The 19,931-nt window shown below is 50.0% G+C and overlaps 1 protein-coding gene across 5 annotated transcripts in view; it reads left to right on the top strand.

The window, feature by feature from the left end:
• Positions 1-19,931, top strand: part of RPH3AL (rabphilin 3A like (without C2 domains)) — a 137,396-nt gene that overhangs the window by 71,336 nt on the left and 46,129 nt on the right. For 4 of the 5 annotated variants that reach the window (XM_065909527.1, XM_065909528.1, XM_065909529.1 and 1 more), the window contains one exon: positions 11,431-11,517. The exons of the other annotated variant lie outside the window; for it this stretch is intronic. In XM_065909527.1, coding sequence (XP_065765599.1) covers positions 11,431-11,517 — 87 coding nt within the window. The remainder of the gene's footprint in view (positions 1-11,430; positions 11,518-19,931) is intronic. 5 annotated transcript variants of the gene reach the window in all.

Here is a 19,931-nt window from a genome sequence, read left to right as displayed (position 1 = left end):
TTGGCCTGTGGGATCTTAGGTCCCTGACCAGGAATTGAACCCACACCCCCTGTTGGTGATGTCCTAACCACCGGACTGCCAGGGAGGTCTGAAACCTAACCTTTTGAGAGTTATGATGATTCCGGAGAGCCAGAGAAGACGGTGCTGACCCCGGGACAGGTGGAGTTGCTGAGGGGCTGAATGTCCACACAGGGTTGGTGCAGAGCCAGGGAACCTCCTGACTTTAGCTTGGGGCATCTATGCTAACTTGGCTTCCAGTGGTCCCTGGATTGGCCTTCTCCAGCCTCCCTAAGACTTCCCCACTCCCCACTCTGTTCTCTTTGGCCCAGCAACTCAAGTGTGTTGTCTGGCTGGCTGTCTGCATCCGGCCTGGCCCTGTGGTTCTGCTCTGGGGCCCCTCCTGCCCCCCCCAGGTCCTGGCCCCCATGAAGACCCTTCCTCCTTATGCCCTTCCCCTCTTCTAGCTCCATCAGAACTCAAACATTCACATTTCCTTTAGTCTAAACAAACATTTATTGAGCACCTACAGTGTGCCAAGCAGCAATCCAGGTTTCAGAGTGACCTCAGGGGTCAGGCCAAGCCTCGGCTCTCCTGAAACACCTGTCCCAGGGATGGCGAAACCAAGAGTAGACACACTCAGATTAACATTGAAAGATCACTGGTCTGCACGGCCTCTCACTTCCCTCAAGTGCCCCAGCTTCAGCCAACGCCGTGTGCTGTCCCGCCCTCGTCTCTGTCCCCTGCCTTCCTCCCAAGCTCTGGTCTTGGGTGTCAACTGGGGCCAGACAGCTCTTCCAAGGAGTCCCCTCACACTGCAAGTATCAATGTGTCCAAAGCTAAATATTGTGGCAGCCGCTTGTCCCCACTGTGCTGACATCACCACCATTCATCCTGTTGGCTGACTGGCAGCCTTGGATGAGCCAGCGTCCTTCCTTTTCCTCACCTTCCAAACCCAACTAGGATTGGAAGTTCCATAGGCATCTGGGAATGTTCTGGAAAAAGAGCCTCTGCTGAGAATATGGAGGACAAATTGACCATGAGTGACTGAATCTGTATTTTCAGCCAAGGCCCTTTTTCTGAAACTCAGATCTATTCAAATCCCTCACCTCCTTAAAAGCCAGTATCAGCCCCCAGATGTCTGCAGAATCTCAGTTCCTACAGCACGTGGTGCTTATCAGTCAGACCCTCCTTCCCTTCGTAGCCAGCTACAAGCCAGGTGCCTGCTAAACCTGGGGATTTAAGCATGAACAACAATGTCCTATTTCTAAAGAGGGCACAGTCACAGGAGAGACAATTTCAGTGTGATGTAGTTAACCGTCCTCTAGAAATGCCAACCCATGTTAGGAGTGCACAGGAGAGAGTAACTTGTACTCCCCCTGAGGAAAAATCAAGAAAGGCGTCATGGAGGAGGAGACATTTGAGTTGTTCCTGAAGGATGCATAGGAGTTCACTGGCCATGAGGCAGAGCCTGGGTGAAAGCTTAGTGGCAAAAAGTACCTAGAGTGTCAGGAACAGGCAGTGAGGCATTGGGGATTGGTGTGGTGGGCTTGGTGAGGCTAGAAAGTTAGGCGGGGGTCAGGGAGGAAGGCTCTTGCATATGTGTGCATCCATCCTTGTGTCTCTCTGCCTCCAGCCTGTGAGCCTCACCGTGTTCTCCACCTAGTCCAGGAGCAGGACTTTAGGGAGTATTTGCTGCATGCTCTTGACATCATTGACTCAGCCTATATCTAGAGTGGCTGCCCATCGAATTCTAGAGGGAGGGATGGTGAAGGTTCAGTGGAGGCCCCTGCCTGCCTTCTTGTGGATATTACAAGCATTCCAAAAGCAGGGCTAAGACTTCAGTGTCTTTGGAGACCCCTCCCATTGGCTGGTCACAGGCCCTAGGGCTACGGAATTTGGGAGCTAGGATCTGCTTGGCACACCTGGCCAGGGGCTCCCTGCCTGGCCCTCCCTCCAAGGTACATCTTTGAGGCAGCCCCAGAGGAGCCAGGCTTACCTATAGCCTTAGCTGGGGGGCTGCGAGAGGAACGGGGCATTTTCAGGACACTGGATATGAGGGCGGAAAACCAAAATGATCGGGCCTCTCCCTTGGCTGTGGCTCCCGAAACGGAGCCTGGGCCAGGTGGCTACCAGGTGGCAGGCACGCCTCTGGGTGAGGAATTGTCTGTGGGAGGCCCCAGCCCAAAGCTTCAGGAAAACAAAGGTTGATTATGCAACCAGGGCCGGGCTGGGGGAGGCTGGAGCTGGAGGTGTCTGGGGTCTTTAATGCAATGAGTTTGTGTTCCCAGAATGGCCAGTGTCTGTCTCAGCCACGTGTCTTCAGACCACCACTGTCCATAGGAAAACTCCATCCACTTCCTCTGTCAGTGATCAGGAGTAAGATCCCAGCCCAGCCTTCTACTTACTCCACTTATGTGACCCTGGACAGCTTACCTGGGCTGTCAGTATTGAGAGACTAGTCTGTACGAAGCACTCCCACTGTGCCCAGCACACAGTCCATATTATATAAGCTCCTGCTTTTATGATTATGGACCTGGGTCCCATCCCAGCCCTGCCACCTCCTGGTGACATGAATTTAGCCAAACCACCCAAGAGTTCTAGGCCTCCGATTCATCATCTAAGACATCCAGATCATAAAACCTCCCTCGCAGGGCTGTTGTGAACATAAACGAGATTAAATGTGATAATGATAATGGGTGTTGAGCAATGAGCCGGGGGCCAGGCGTGGAGTAAGTGCTCAATAAACGGCGACTATTATCATTATTATAAGCCGTAACTCTAAGTAACCACCCAGTGGGGAGCAACGGGACGTAAGCCCGCTTCCTCCACCACCTGGGCCCTCCTCTGCGCTGACTCCCTCCCGGCCAGCATGGGGTCGGAGAGCTGCAGGCCGCTGGTGTGATGCAGTGGTCCTGTGGCTGAGAGGCTGGAGGATTCGACGAGCTCAGTGGTGGCCTGGGTCAGTTCCAGGAGCAAGGGGTTTCTTTAGGGCTGGAAGGAGCTAACCAGGGGCCAGGAGCCTAGTCCTTGAAGGACTTGTGGGAGCCCAGTGGGGAGGAGCTGGGCTGTGTTCAGAGCTTAAGGAAAGCTCGATGCAGCTCAGGGAGCCCTCCGGGTGCAATGAGCTTCACCCACCCTAGAGCTTCCGCCTTCAGCAGGTTGGCCCAGGGATGGGGCCCTGGGGTGCACACCAACCCTAGGAGATTTTATGAGGGTTGTGTCTGAGAACTGATAGAACTGTTCACTGATTCCTTTTCTGTTTTGTTTTTTTTTAATTGAAGTATTGTCAATTTGCAATGTTTCAGGTGTACAACAAACTAATTCAGTTATACCTGCATATATATCCTTATTCTTTTTCAGATTCTTTTCTATTACAGGTTATTATAAGATATTGAGTATAGTTCCCTGTGCTATACAGCAGGTCCTTGTTATCTATTTATTTTTATTTTATTTATGCATTTGGCTGTGCTGGGTCTTAGTTGCAGCGTATGAGATCTTAGTTCCCTGACCACAGATTGAACCCAGGCCCGCTGCCTTGCGAGCAAGGAGTCTTAGTCACTGGACCACCAGGGAAGTCCCTATCTATTTTATATGTAGCAGCGTGTGTCTGTTAATCCCAGACTCCTGACGTATCCCTCCCCGCCCCCTTCCTCTTTGGTAACCTGAAGTTTGTTTTCTGTGTCCGACGCACAGTGATTTCCATCCTCACACACCCCTGGGGAGAGTCAGTGCTGTCATCTGTCCCCGCAGAAGACCCCGTGAGACCCGAGGTTCCCTTAGAGGTCCCCCGAGAGGGACAAGTGTGGAGTCCCCACCCAGCCGCCTGACCAGGGTCTTTGGAGCACCTTCGTTCAGCCTTTCAAAACCCAGGGCTCTCTTTATGTGGAAACCTTCTACCTTTTTAAATGCTGTTTGGAGTTTCAAAGCATTTTATGTTTGAAAAAAGTGAGCAGGACGCTCTTGGAAACATGCAGTGAGGGGCGCACCCCAGCCTGGGGGGTCTACATTGACCCCTGCCTGAGACAGGCCGGCTCTGGGAACCGCCCCTGGCCGTCCCCTCCCGCCCTTCATCCTTTCCACGTGTTGTGCGTAATCCTTTCCACTCTGTGTGCCTGCATCAGCCGGCTTCAGTCCCGGTAGGACTCAGATCTGCTCTGTCCATGCAGGCCAGCCTTTGTATGTCTCTTCCCCGGAAGGGGCTGTGTGCCCACGTGTCCTGCGAGATGCCTGCTAAAGGAAGGAATGAATTCCTCGAGACCCATGTCTCACGCGGTCTCCTTTTGATCATATGTTATTAGATCTGCTGGTTTTTAAAACCTCCCTCTTGGTTTCAGAGTGAATAACTGTCTCCACTCCTTTGCCCAAACTCTTGTTTGCAGCCGGGGCTGCCTCTGCTTGCCCTCCTGTCACCCACCCTGCATGCCTGGGGTGCACGCTGGGGCCCGCCGAAACAGCTCAAATCCTTGCTTCCCACGTTTGCCTGGAAAAACGCGCATGGAGTCTCCGTTTTAAGAGGCGATGCTGAGGACAACCAGGACCAGGAAGAATTAGTGGGGCCAGGTGGGGGTGGAGAGGCAATGGTCCCCCCATTTCCTGGCAGCTTCATCCTACCTGAGGTACCCCAGCCCCCATCAGCCATGCAGTGGGGCACGATCTAAAAGCACATCTTAGGTGTGATTTCTTAGTCTGCGCTCATGAGTGTTCATCTCCAGCTCCTTGCATCTCCTTTTAAAACCTCCTCTCCGCTCAGGATGCGGTGCTGACTGTAGCAAGTGGCAGGCAGGCGGAAGGTGGTATTTTGGAAGCGAGTCCTGAAATCTGCAGTGCTGCCTTTCAGCTGGGAGGGGTGGCTGGGGGCTGCCCAGGGTTGGGGTTAGCAGGTGGTCCCCAAGGAGCTTCAGTGGCTCACCTGGTGTTGAGCGGGGGAGGGCCCACTCCGAGCAGGCAGCACAGAGAGGAGGCCCAGCCCCGCGTGGGTTAGGCACCTGCCACCCGCAGCCAGGATGCAGGACGGCTGGTTGTCCCCAGCACAGAGACTTGCCTTCCTTCTGAAACTCCTCTCTGATCGCCTCCTGGCTTCTGCCTCAGGCCAAGCAGCAGGCGGCTGGCATTCTTAAGACTGTGCATCTTAGGGCCCTGGGACTCAGTATTTGTAGCGGTCAGGGTTTGGGTCAGCATGCCCTCTGCCCCACTGGCCCCCAGGCTGTGTTCCAGTGACCAGAGGGCGCGGTGCCCTCTGCCACTTGAGGCTTGACCGAACCTGGAGTTCTGGGGGAGGGGCCAGGGCCCAGGGAACCAGCCTTGCCTGCATTTGAGCTGCCAGTGGGGAAGGAAGCCTTGGATCAGTCTTGTCTGGGCAGAGACCTGGGACTCAAACAGCATGGGGCTCACATCCAGTTCCCTGTGGTCAAGTTACTTAGCCCCAAGCCTCAGATCCTGAGTTAGTAAAACAGGGACACTGATACCCACTTTCTAGGGTGGTTGTGAAAATGAAATGAGATTCTACATAAAACACCTACCTTGATGCTTGATGTAGCAACCGGGCTCAATAAAGTATATAAGTATTTGTAAGATGTATTGGGTTGGCCAAAAGGTTCACTCATATTTGTCTATAACATCTTACAGAAAAACCCAAACAAACTTTTTGGCCAAACCAATACATCAGTATCTAGTTAAAGTCATTTAGCAACAGGCCCCAGGTTTCAGATACCAAGTCTCTCTGCGGCTAGAAGGCCACGTGTAGCCCCTACACTCCCAGCCCTCCAGGGCTGGTGATGTACCTTGAAGCCTGGCCAATGTCTTGGGGTTGAGCAGGGCTGAGGCTGTGATCAGAGGGGTCACTGACCCATTGGCCCCAGCTGCAAGGTCTGGGCACTGGAGGCAGCTGTGCATGTGATTTCAGTTTCTTTAATCCATCCTGACCCACAAAAATCCAGATCTGGTCAAAAATTGAAGTTGGGGCAAGTGATTTCTGAAAGCATTTAGTATAAGCTTCCTTTAAATAGGAATTCTGCTTACCCACTTAAAATAGATTTTGATGTAGCACAATTCAGTGTACATTTTGGCCTATTCCAGGTATTTTTCTGTGCATGTATTGACTTCTAGACAGCTACAAACACATGTACATGTATGTGGTAGAGAAACACACTAGACTTTCTGTTTATAACTTGCTTTCAAAACTTCATTTATTGTGAACGTTGTTCCGTGTCAGTAAATACACGGTTCCATCGTGACCATTTTCACTTCTTTCGTTTATATCATCATTTTTATTCCAGAGTACCTTTCTCCAAAACACAATCGGAATTTTCTTGCTGTTGAAGATTCAAATTCTAGCACTGGGGACACGCTGAGTGACATGAAGTGCACATGTGTGGGCTGACTTCTTCGCATTGTTCCTGCCTGTGCTGTGACGGTTGTCTGGGTGTAGCCATTTCTTTCCCCTGCTTTCCTGGGGTGGGGAATGGGGGAGCGCCCACTCTGGGAACATCATTGCTGCCTGGTTCCTAGAGGGAGACCATCTCGGTGACAAACTTCAGTTGGCTGAAACTCAAGCAAGTCCTTTTCCAGATGAATTTGGCTCATTCATTAAGTCCTCCGCTTAGTGGGACCCTCAGTGGAGACAAAGGGCCGTGCCTTGTTCATCCTCCTCATTCCTAGAACATTGCCTTCCATCCAGTTGTTGAGTCAATGCTTCTTGAATTGAAGCACCAAATAGTTTCAAATTAACCACCTTCATTATTAATTTCTGCACAGTGTGCGTTTTTCCAGCCTCCTTGTATGGAACATTTGAGCGCAATTTCATCTTTCTCTGGTTGGCTGAGCGTCAGGAACACCGCTCTCTCTATGATGGATGTTGATGTCGTGGTGAAGCCTTCAGGGCCTGTCGAGAGGCTCACTGCTGGGTACCAAGTGGTCTTGGGAGGGTGCAAGCCTTTACGTTCCCTCCTACATGCAGGCACTGTGCCTGCTCCCTTCTTTTTTTTAAAATTAATTAATTTATTTTTACATATGTCCCCTCCCTCTTGAACCACTCTCTCACCCTATCCAACCCCTCTAGGTTGTCACAGAGTACTGGGTAGAGCTTGCTGTATCTTCCCATTAGCTATCTATTTTATACATGGACAGAGGAGCCTGGTAGTCACAAAAGAACTGGTAGTCACAACTTAGGGACTAAACAACAGTACAACAATATATATGTACTGATGCTACTCTTTCAATTCATCCCACCCTCTCCTTCCCCCACTGGGTCCACAAATCTTTTCTCTATGTCCGCATCTCTATTCCTGCTGTGCAAAATTAGGCACCTATTCCCTTCTAGTTGGTGGCAGCTTGGGGACCCTGCCTTGGGCTTCCCTCATAGCTCAGTTGGTAAAGAATCCACCTGCAATGCAGGAGATCCCTGATTCAGTTCCTGGGTCAGGAAGATCCCCTGGAGAAGGGATAGGCTACCCACTCCAGTATTCTTGGGCTTCCCTTGTGGCTCAGCTGGTAAAGAATCTGCCTGCAATGCAGGAGATCTAGGTTCGATCCCTGGGTTGGGAAGATCCCCTGGAGAAGGGAAAGGCTACCCACTCCAGTATTCTGGCTTGGAGAATTCTATGGACTGTATAGCCCATGGGGTCGCAAAGAGTCGGACACAACTGAGTGACTTTCACGTTCACTTCTCACTTGGGGACCCGCCATGAAGAAGGGGGGCTCTGCGTGGAGTGAGCCGGGGGCTCCCAGTGAGGACGTGAAGGCTGGCCTGAAAGTGAGGTGCCCGAGCTCTGTGGTCCCCCAGACCTTGTCGCATCTTTGACTCTGGCCGGCAGTGTGGGAAGGCGAGGGTGATGATGTTGGATGGAGGGCAGGGCTCCAGGGAGTCTTGGGGTGACCGAAGTAGCCCGGATTATGAGGATGCTGAGGAGGGTACCCCACAGACCTTGGACCCAGTCTGCATTCACAGGTGGCCTGCGGGATATTCCTGGGGGAGGGGGGCAATCAGGAGCGGTCATGTGGAGGGCGGGGCACACATTCCTGCCCCCTACTCTTAGTAAAGGACCAGAGGTGTCGTTTCCTCTGTGGGCGGGCCAGCCTGGCTTCATGCTCTACACTTAGAGTGAAGCCAACCGGCAGCATCCCCCACCCCCCACCCCAACACTCCACCCCGAACGAGGCTCCTCCTGGTCTGGTCTCCCATAGCCGCACCAATCAGCATCACTTGGTATGGACCAGGCATTCCTTGCCCCCGGCTGCCAAGTGAGTATTTCCTGTCTCTGTGTGTCTCTTCCCCCACGCTGGTCAGCACACTCCAGGAGGGACCCCGTCTTGCCTTCTGAGGTGTGATATTAAAAGGAGCTCTTCTTGGGGGACTTCTCTGGTGATCCAGTGGCTAAGACTCCGTACTCCCCTATGCAGGGGCGTGGGTTCAATTCCTGGTCAGAGAACAAAATCCCACATGCCAAAACTAAAACCCAGCACAGCCAAATAAATGTATTCATTAGATTTTTTTTTTTTTAGTAGCTCTTTTTTGCTCATTCGTTTATTCTACAACAATTCATGATGCCGGATACTGGAACCAGGGGGGTGAACAGAAACAGACATGGCCTCTGTCCTCCAGGAACTCACAGCCAGGTAGGGGAAGTGACTGCAGTTACATAGCCACGAGGATGAGGATAAGATCTCGGTGGAGGAGAAGAGGCAAGGCCCTGGTAGGGAAGCTCCAACTGGGTAAGAAGTCAGAGAAGGCTTCCTTGAAGGAGCTGTGCCTTTGCTGAGGTCTGAAGGATGCGTAGGCTGATAAGGAGAAAGTGTGAGCAAGTACATCTCAGATGGAGCAAGCAGCACGTGCCACAGTCCAGGGCAGGAAAAGCAGATAGAGGACCAGGGCCTGAAGTCAGGTCAGCATGGCTGAGGCTCGAGAGTGGAGGGGCAGGTGGTGGAGCAGGGAGAGAGGGGTGCGAGCTGAGGCCACAGGGAGGTAGGTGTGGATGGGGAGGGTGGTGGAGGGGAGCAGACAGTTTGAGTGAGATTTAGAGTTCTCGGAGATGGATTATTTAGGTGGGTATGAGGGAGAGTGAGGATCAAGGATGATCCTGGGTTTTGGCCTATATGATTGATGGGTGTGGTATCCTTTACTGAGACCGCCATGCAGGACTCTGGTTACTGCCTGGCTTCTTAGAATGTACTGTGCTAATGAGCACTTTTGTGAATCAGCTCCCTTGATCCTCCCAGTGGTGGCATGCACCTCCTTGTTACCACCGTTTTCAAGACAAGGAAACAAAGCCCAGAGAAGGTTAGTGACAAGTCTAAGGGTGCCTCTACATGGCAGACTCTGTTCTCTCCTGCCGCAGAACCTGTATCCTGTGGCCGCACCCTGAGCCACCCCCCTTCCCCTGAGCACGTTCTGGGCCGGGATGCACCTTTGCAGAAGGAACACATGCAGCGTCTGAGTTAGGCCCAGAAGCGAGATTTGGTTCGTCTAATGCTCAGACGGGGTTTCAGGCTGCAGGAAGCATGAGACAGTGAACCCCTAGAAGCCGCACTCACTCGCCCAGGGCAATTCTGCTCAGTGGAAGCCCACTCGGCAGGGAAGCTAGTGGCCTCCCCTAGGCCTGGCTGTCCTGGACATGACTGTGCGGTGTTCCCTTTGCACTGAGTCGAAATGGTTGCCAACTCACACTCCCTCATCTACACAAGGTCATGGGAATGAGCAAGAAAAACAGTCAAGTGGCTTCAGCACCTCGTTCCTCTCTTTACCCCAGGGAGGAGGGGCCCATGTGTGTTTCCTGAGTCCCAACTTATGGGCTTATGGGGGGCCCCGTCCTCAAGGTAGAAGGGTTGCGGCGAACTTTGGGAAGGGCAACAAGAGGCAGCTCTAGGTGGGGAGGGAGATCTCCAAACCAGGTCAGGGCTGATGACTTGGAGCTCCAGGCAGACAGTCTGCGGGCCCCCAGAGAGGCCAAGCCCCAGCCTGGCACAGATCCCAGTGCAGGCCTGGCACAGGAGTGGCCCCACAGCACCCAGGGGACCCTTCCCAGACACACTGCACTGCCAAAACCCCAAGCCTGAGATCTTAGTGAGAGCCAGGCCCAATCAGACTGGGGTGGACTGTCCTGCCAACCCAGAGGGACCTGAGCTTGAAGCAGGTTACAATGTATTTGGAGAAATCAAAGAAAAGTGACGTCTCTTGTATCTGAGCATTGAATGGAGGCCAGTGCAGACCCCCCCTCGCTATGTATCATAGCTTCCCTCCTGCCACGAACTGGCTCCCGCCTCCTGAGGCTCAGTACCCCCATCAGGTGGTGACAACATGCTCGGGGAAGCCAAGCTGGTGACATTTCCCTCTCGGCAGAGAGGTGTGCTCCTTGTTCATTTGGCAGCCTGCAGAAAAGGCCAAGCCAGGGATCCAGCCCTCCCTTAGGGGGAGGTGGGAGGGGGAGGGAAAGAGCGCCCCACCCTGCAGGGACCGGGCAGCTTCCAGGCGGCAGAAAGATTGATTGATTAGCTGGTGTGACTGTTCTGTAAGGAGGACACACTGTCCCCTAATCAGACTCTGCTGGGTTAGCCGGGACGAGGTCTCAGCCCCCACCAAGTCCCCCTCTGCCTCCTGGTGCGTTTCATCTGGCTTTTCCCACTGCTGCTTGTGGCTGTGCATTTGGAGGAAGCAAAATACGTATTTAGAAGTGATGAGCTTAAGCAATTCTGTAGAAGGAAAAACGCCGCAGAAACTAGGTTCTGGCTACTTATATGTCCGGAGGCTGTTATGTAACAGCTCAAGAGGCAGACCTGAGTCTGTTACTTGCTGTGTGAACGTGAGGACTTTCTCAAACTACTGCTTGCAAGATGGGCCCAATTCTTATGTATACTGGGGTGGCTGGGATGGTTAAATGAAGGGCCTTGGCATCAAGGAAGTGCCTAAGCGGGGCACTGGTATTTCTCATTACATCATCGCTTCACCTTGTCAGGCATACAAGTGAGTTTTCTGCATGGTTATATCCATGTATATGTTCTCTTTGTTGAATAGCATCATTCCTGCCCGCATTCCCAGGAGGCCAACACAGTCTGCTGTGTGAAAGCCGTATCCCACTTGGTTGTGTTTGCTCCGCCTCTGGTACTGGCCGTTTGGGTTATTTCCAGTTCCTTGCTGTTGAACGTGATGCAGCTGTGACTCTCAGCAAGCTTATTTCTTTGATGTGATCCCAACAAGATGTACTTGTTGGGGGTGGATTTCTATCGCGGCCATCCAAGGATGGGTATACATACTTCATGCCCCACAGCCAGCTGCTGGGTTCAGATGATCTGTGTCCTTCAGGTCATCTCCCCTTGGGGCCTGAAGCAAAAACCATCCCCTCAGAAGATGACAAGGGCTCCTGAGTTATAGTTTTCCCAGCCCCTTAGTTGGGGAGGAAGGGACTGAGTATTTACATTCCTGTGTCCTCTCTCTTGTAGAAAGTCTGCACCAAATGCGGGATCGAGGCCTCTCCTGGCCAGAAACGGCCCCTGTGGTTGTGTAAGATCTGCAGTGAGCAGAGAGAGGTAGGGTGCCCGGGGCGTGGGGAGGGGGGAGGGACCGGCCAGGTCGGGGCGGGCACACTGGCATTGGGGGAAGTTCATGACTGGTTGCTTAGAGGGGCTTCGCAGGAGGTCAAGGAGGGCAGCCTACCCAGGGCAGCCAGGGGCGAGGGTGGGGAGGGGCAGTCTGCTGGCTTGGCGTTCCCCAGCATAGAGCGGCAGTGGGCCCGAGTTCTGCTCTGCCTGGGGTCCTCGGTTTCCTCAGGGAGCCCCTCACACTGAGTGTAGGTGCAGGTGGCATTTTGTGGGGGACTGTGTTTATCGTAACAGAAACGGCTGCTCCGGGCTGAAGGTTTACTCTGGGCCTGGTACCACGTGCGGTTCTTTACATGTCAGAATTCATTTCATCCCTGTATGACCGCATGTGTGTGCTGAGTCGCTTGTCGTGTCTAAGTCTTTGTGATACTATGGGCTGTAGCCCGCCAGGATCCTCGTCCATGGGATTCTCCAGGCAAGAGTATTGGAGTGGGTTGCCACGCCCTCCTCCAAGGGATCGTCCCAACCCAGGGATCAAACCCAAGTCTCTTGCATTTGCAGGCAGGTTCCAAGGTCCACCTGGAAAGCCCCCATACAACCCCATAGACAGCGCTATTATCATCCCCTTTTATTGATAGGGAAATGTGGATGCAGGAGGTTAAGCATCTTGTGGTCACCGAGATAGATAGTGGGTCTAACACCATAGTCTTGCGATGCCGCTGTCCCCAGAGTCCCTTCTGGTTCTAAGTTTCCATCATTCTAGTTCTGGTACCATTTTAAGGGAAGAAATCAAGGCTCAGTGAGGACTCAGGTGAAAACGGATGGGGAGACTTGAACCTACGTCTCCTAACCCCCACACCCAGGACTTTCCTCACCGTACCAGAATCGGAAGTGGGGCCAGAACAGTGGAGGACATTGTCGGGCTGCTCCTAGGGAAAGTCACAGGTCGGAAATTTCAGGAACAGGAGTCAGGTGGAGGGAGGATCCTCTAGGCTATCCAAATGTGGATTTACTTTTTTACTTATCTGCTCAGTGATTAATATGCGCCTTTCATCCAAGATCCGTAAAATGTCTTTAGTTACAGAAAGTCCTCAGCCATGACATCCTTGAATCTTGCTGCCCTGCCATCTGAGTCTCCTGGAAACCCTGCAAGATACTTTTCTGAGCCCCTCCGGGCATCCTCTATAGCTCCCAACTGTGCTTTCTCATTTATTTCTTTATCTTTCTGTTTTTAATTTCTGGTCACACCTTGCAGCTGCCGGATCTTAGTTCCCTGACCAGGGATTGAACTCATGCCCCCTGAAGTGGAAACACAGACTCTTAACCACTGAACCTAGGGAAGTCCTCTCTTTATCTTTTCTGAGATACTTGCTGGCAAATTCTTCAGAACTGCCTTTCAGCTCACTAAATCTTTGCTGGCTCTCTCTCTCACAATAGAGTGTTTTAGAATTGAGGTTTGTCCACTCATCTTGAGCGGGAGTCAGTTTCTCTCTCTCTCTGCCCCTGCTCATCACCTCCACCCAGCTCTCCTTGCCAAGTGATTTCGAGTTGCCTCTACCTAGGTCCTAGGTCCCTCAGTGCAGGGCCAGCTCTCTTGGGTTAGTGATGAGCTGTGTGTCCGCAGTAATAATGGGATTATCTCTGAAGTCCAACATCAAAGCCATAAGCAGTCCACCCAGGTCCTGGCTATGTGTGTACTTCTTCCAGCCTCCATCAGTGTTCACATCCGTAGATCAGCTTTACTCTTAGAAGAAGGGTGGAGTGGTACCTCTGCTTCTTTCAGCCTCCTTTCCCAAGTGGAGAATGACCAGCCTCCATTCTCAGGAACTCTGGCTCTGGTCCCCTACCTCCCATGGGACACTTTCAGTCCCCATACCCTTGAAAGACCAGTCTTCCAGCTGCTTCCACCTGCCTCCGGACCCTGAGCCCAGCAGGCTGTGCCTTTAGCCCCTCAAAATCGTAAATATTGGGAGTTCCTGATCCATCAAGATGTAGATCTTGTGTTTGAGCCCAGTTGAGCTTCTTTGTTGGAATCTTCATATATCACTGGTTGCGTCTTTGAAACAGGGAAGATAGCAGGCAGGACCCCTAGGTGTGAACTAACATTCTACACTCTATTGCCCAGAAGTCCTTGATTCCTCCTGTTGAAATGGAGACGATAATACCTATTTCATTGGAGAATTCAGGAACATCGTTAACAGTACACCAAGTATCCAGAATGTCCAGCCTAGAATAGGTACTCTGTCAATATTAGAGGCCCTCCTCTCTCACCCAGCTGGAAAACCCACCTTTGAATTTGAGGTCTTTCTGGTCTTCACGGGGTCCCTTCTAAGATGCAGGCATCCCCCCTAAGGATGGGATACATGTGTGTGTATATATGTAGTTGATTCATATATATATGTACATAGAGTGCTTTAGAATTGAGGTTTTGCTGTACGGTAGAAACCACAACATTGTAAAGCAACTATACTCCAATAATAAATGTTTTAAAAAGACGCAGGCATTCACAAGATAGGAAAATTTCCTAAAGCAGTATCTTGTGGGAGATACCTGAGCAGGATGAAAAGACACGACTGAGGTGTGGGAGGACAGAGAGGAAAGAATTGTCAAGGAAGGGGAAGAGGAAAGAAAGAAAAGATGAATTCAGCAAATGTAATAATTTCGTGGAGGGCTTGGTGGGGGAGCAGCTGCCCCCGTCCAGCCCCATCACGAGTACCCCTCAACTCATTAACAGTCCTGAGCTCCCACAGACAGCGTCCACCACCAGCCCGTCCTAATCTCCAGAGCGCTCCAACACCCAGGAAAGTCCAAAATAGCTTAGGAAGAATTTTCTTATCTTTCCTACGGCAAAGAATATGAGGTTCTGCACTATGCTATCAGTTTGCCCTTGAATTTCTAGAGGCCGATAAAATGGAGCAAGATCAAGGAAGCTGTATTCCCCCTCCGCAGGACCAGGCAGACTAGATGTTTAGGAGGTGTGGATGGGCCCTGAAAGTCCGTGTGTCTGATTCTGGGTGCCTGTAAGTACCATACCCAGATGCTGCATTTTCCTGCCTCCGTTTGGGGTGGGAGAGTGACAGAGTAATTGGTTTCCTAATGCTTTTTTTCCACAGAAAAATATCTAATCACAACAAAGAGATAGCTAAATAGAGCATTTGAAATGTCATTTTCAGTGCCACATAGAGCTGGTTCTGAATCTGTGATAAAAATGTGGAGTTCTGTCCTACAGAAAAAACAACAACAACAACAAAAAAACCCACAAACACATCCTAATGGAAGAACTTGCATTTTTTGCTGGAAGCTCTCTTACCGCTCAGCCCCAACACTCTTATCTTCTGTTCCATTTGACTCTTCCCTTCTGCCATCTTGGTTTGCAATTGCAAGTGTTTTTTCTGGAGTGAGTTGAATGCTGGTTACATGTCCCTGGGGCCATCCAGTTGGCGCCGCTGCCCGTTGTGTGCACCTCAGTGATGCGGTGGTGTCAGCTTCGGCCCCTCTGCTCCGGAGGAGTTTACAGTCTCATGCATTTATTCCTTTGGGTACTCAATGCATATTTACTGAGCATCTTCTATGTGCCAGGCAAAAGAGTTCTTCTCATGGGAGATGGAAACCACACACGCAATACAGTAAATTCTGCCATGTCACAGATGAGGAAAATGTACTCAGGGGAAGGGGGCGATGGGGGTAGCTGCTGTTATATGCAGGAGTTGAGGAAGGGCTTACTGATAAAATGGACTTTTGAGCTGAGATCTGAAGCGCCCTATGTGACAATGTGGACAGAAAGCATTCCATGTAGAGAGGACTGCAAGCGCAAAGGCCCTGAGGCAGGTGTGTCCTTGGTAGGTTTGTAGAGCAGCTAGGGGAACAGTGTGACTGGCGCAGAGTCAGAGTCGGGAAAGGAGGTCAGAGATGTGGCCAGGGGCCCAGATCATTTTGGTCCTTGTAGACCCTTGGAAAGACGGGTCTTGGCTTTTACTCTGAGTGAAATGGGGAGTCCTTGGAGGTCTGGAGTAAAGGAAAGGCATGACCTGAGTACTCCCCCAAGTTTTAAAGGGTACTCTGGCTGCTGTGTTGAGAATAAATTATAGACTGTAATGTCAGAGTTAGTATCATGATATTTCATCTTTCTTATTTAACATTACCCCAGATATTTCAGTTCTTGACTTGTGACCCTTAGAAGTTTTCACTTTTAAAAATATATACATTTTACTCTTTTCTGATTTTAAGATTAATATGGATCATTGACAGTCACAATGTGTAGAAAGCATAAAGAAATACACGCACCCCCAAAATTCATAATCTTACCATCCAGAGGCAATCACTGTTAAGGTTTTGGCGTAATTGCTTTCTTTTTTCTGTGTCGTTTTTTTCTTTGTATTGTTGAACCTCTGTTTTAAAATTAACATTTTAACATAAGCACTCCTCAGTGTAATCAATAATTCTTTGTAAACATTCTGTCATATGGATATTCTGCTAATTTAGGCCGCCTGAGTTATTTCCTTTTTTCCTTCTCATTGCTAATTGCTTTATATATCTGTGTACTTAGCTCTTTGCCTACATTTGAGATTCTGTCCTCAGAATGGATACTTAGAAGGGAAAAATAAACATCAGTACGTATAGTCCCTCTTTTAAATCTTATTTATTTATTTTGGGCTGTGCTGGGTCTTTGTCGCTGTGCATGGGGTTTCTGTAGCTGGGGCGAGCAGGGACTGCTCTCTGTTGCGCCATGCGGACTTCTCGTTGCAGTGGCGTCTCCTGTTGTGGAGCGCAGGCTCTAGGCTCGTGGGCTTCAGGAGTTGCAGCACACAGGCCCAGAAGTTGTGGTCCACGGCCTTAGTTGCTCCAAGGCATGTGGGATCTTCCCGGACCAGGGATCAAACTCACGTCCCCTGCCTTGGCAGGCAGATTCTTAACCACTGGACCACCCAGGAAGTCCTCACTCTTTTCTTATAGACCCTTGAGATGTTGCTGTTGATTTATAGTTTGCTGGTATATGCAAAAGTAATGACATGTGGACAGTGTATTTTCTGAGTCTTTTGCTAGTCTGATGATAGCTCTTGCTTTTATATGAAAAAAGACAATGACTTGACTGATAATGCAATTAATGATCATCTTTCCCACTCAAAATTCTGTGAGTTTGCTGTCTGTTGTCTAACCGATCACACAAGCAAAGAGTCACCATGAGGGAGAGGAGGCAAATGTAACAACGAGGAGAACTGGTACTCAAGGAACTTGAAATAATAGTGAGACTGTGAAAGAAATGTTTGAATTTTTAATTTACTTTTTATTTTTTTGACTGCACCGTGCAGCTTATGGAATCTTAGTCCCCTGATCAGGGATTGAACCCATGCCCCCTGCAGTTGAAATGCAGAGTCCTAACCACTGGACCACCAGGGAAGTCCAAATAAGTTTTTAAGTTGAATAAAGAGATAAGAGAAGCAATAGAAATCAAATTGAACCAATAGGACATTTGAAAAATGAGCGAGCAAGTTTGGAAAAAAAATAATAACCAAATGAACCATTTTCATTTCTAAAAATGAAAAATGTTATTAATGAACTTGAAAACTCAATCAAATGATACTTTGGTAATTTTTTAGACCAGTAAACCTTGTCATTCCCATTAACAGTCACAGATGTTTCCTTATCATTTGCTTCTTATTAATTGTTTTTTTCACTTTTGATCCCTGGTTGGCACTCCCAACAGCTAGGTGTCCCTGGCCCCTGATTTCCACTCTACTAACTGCCATGAAGATGATGTTTTTGTGACCACATGAAACTACAGTCTTTATCTAATTAAATCAGCCGCTTATATAAGCATTCAGCCTGGCAGCTGCCTGTCGCACCTCATTTCCATCCCTTCTGTGAATCGGGCATGTTCCTTGGTCACTTTCCTGGTCTCCTTGTTGGTAAATGAATAAACTCTGATATATGTTCAAGATTTAAAGACACAGAAAAGGGATTGAGACAGCCCTGAATAGACTGTTTCGTTTGTTGTCATATTTGGCCATACTAGGTCTTGGTTGTGGCACTTGGAGTCTTCATTGTAGCATTAGGGATCTAGTTGCGAAATGTGGGGTTTAGTTCCTTGTGAGTGAGAGTGTTAGTCACTCAGTCGTGTCCGACCCTTCGCAACCTCATGGACTGCAGCCCACTAGGCTCCTCTGTCCATAGAATTCTCCAGGCAAAAATCCTAAAGTGGGTAGCCTTTCCCTTCTCCAGGGGATCTTCCCCACCCAGGGATCAAACCCAGGTCTCCTGCATTGCAGGCAGATTCTTTACTGTCTGAGCCCCAGGGAAGTTCCCTGACCAGGGACCAAACCCAGACTTCTGTACTGGGAGCAGTTCAGTCTTAGCCACTGGACCACCAGGGATGACCCCAGTAGACCGGTTAACTAGCACATCAGGCACCCCTGAGGAGCCCCAGGAGGGACCTTGTGACCCAGAAGACAGTTTCCAGGATGCAGCGTACGTGACAGGATGCAGGGAAGACAGTTTCCAGGTGCAGGCAGACATGTGCCCTGAAGTCAAAGCTAGAACAGGAGAAGGCAGGCAGACAAGATCTGATGCTCAGCATAAAGTAGTTTTAAAGTCAAGAACGGAGACATGAGGGAGAAGTCTGAAGCCAGGCTTATGCTTTTATTCCCTTTTTAATAACCTGGTATATTATTTATGTCTATATTTGGAAATTAATAATTTTATCTGACTAGGCCTAGGTCATTTTCATTGATTTTTGTCTAGGACAAACGTATTTGGGTCTTTGATTCAGGAAAGCTTTTCAATTACGTTTTTGCTTACTGCTCTGTTCCGAAACTCTTCTGCTTTCTTTTGGGGAGCAAATTTTTTTTTAATTTATTATTTTTACTTATTTGGCCCTGCTGGATGTTCATTGCTGCGTGCAGGGTCTTTAGTTGCAGCATGTGGGACTTCAGAAGGTCCCCCTGGGAGCACTTTTAATTTGAAGAGTACACTTCCATTCTCTGTCTTCTGTATTCATAATTTTCAAGTTCTTTTTATTCTTCTCTTCATTCGGAAAAACCATAAAGCTTTTCATGTCCTTGATTCTTTGTTTTTGGTCTGAGTTTGATGGTTTCCTGCGTTTGGCCTTGGTGGTTGCACCTGTGCCTTCACCCCTTCTGATGCTGTGAGCTCTGTAGGCCCAGGGTTTACCTGAGGCAGCGCAAGCGCCACCCACAGCCCCTCTCCTTTGTCTGGAATATTGCTCCTCCTCTGGGGCACTTTGACTCTCTGGGACCTGGTCCTCTAGCCCTCAGAACTAGGGAGGACTTGGAAAACTTCAGCCAGTTGGTTTGGCCCTCCCCACCCTCCCACAATTGAGCTTTACTTGAAGAAAATATACCTTCTCAGATGCAACTCACCATTGCCAGCTCCTTCCAACTCCCACCTAGTTATTTTCTGGGAATCTGTGTCCCATCCATAAAGACAGAATTGAAGGAGAGAGGGCACCAGAAACTCGTAGACATACTACACCAGGAAGGCCGCCTAGGGGCAGCCCTGATTCTGCACCCTGCCCCCCTGCCAAGCAGACAGGTGGGTGGACCGGTGACACCCGTTTCATCCATCCCACTTGCCTGTCTTCAGAGGGGAGCCTGACTGTAGGCTGAGCATCAGATCGCTTCTGTGCTGGTGTCCGCCTGCCCTTGATTCACTTACCTTTCCTGGGTGTGTTAGTGCAAGCTGGAGAAGGACTGCCTGGGAGCTTCTAACATGATGTTGCAAGCCAGAAATTTATGTCATTGATTGTTTAGCCTCTAATCCGATTCATTTAAAAAAAAGTGACTCACTCAAAATGGTACTGTAATCAGGGGGAAAGTTAATTGGAATCCAGACTCCCCAGGAATCTAGAAACCATTCCTCCAGCCTCTAAAATGTCTACCTTTGGAGTCGGAAAGCTTCTGTGAGGACGCAGGCATGCTCTGAGGGGGATGAGCTAGAAAGAGGAGAAGAGCAATTTATAAGTAATGGGAAGCTGATTAGTACAATTAGAGCATTGCTGTCCACTCAGCGTCCCTCTGTCCGCTGTGCTTTCCCTGTTTCATTCCGCATCCTGATTGTAACTCATCAGAGGCCGGGCTGCAGCAACACTCACTGTGTTTCCCCGCAGTGCTTTGCATATAAAAGGTGCTCAGGGAAGGTTTGTTGATTGAAAGACATTTGCAAAAGAGGAAAGAGGGCTCCTTGTTTAGGGCACCTTAGGACCCTTCCCCAGCAGGGTTTTTTGATTTCCTTGAAGTCTTATCACAGATGACCCTGGCTGGGGTCCCACAGGGCCCCCTGATGCTAAGTCTGTATCTCATCCTCTGGCCCCTCTCTCCTGCTTGTTGATTGACTAGAAGGAGGAACGTGGCTTCACATGGTGGTTTTCAATCGTCTCAACCCACCCG

The sequence above is a fragment of the Muntiacus reevesi genome, chromosome 18, assembly GCF_963930625.1.
Source record: "Muntiacus reevesi chromosome 18, mMunRee1.1, whole genome shotgun sequence".
Taxonomy (NCBI): Eukaryota; Metazoa; Chordata; class Mammalia; order Artiodactyla; family Cervidae; genus Muntiacus; species Muntiacus reevesi.
Note: the sequence above shows the minus strand (reverse complement) of the source record. Positions and strands in the feature narration are given on the sequence as shown.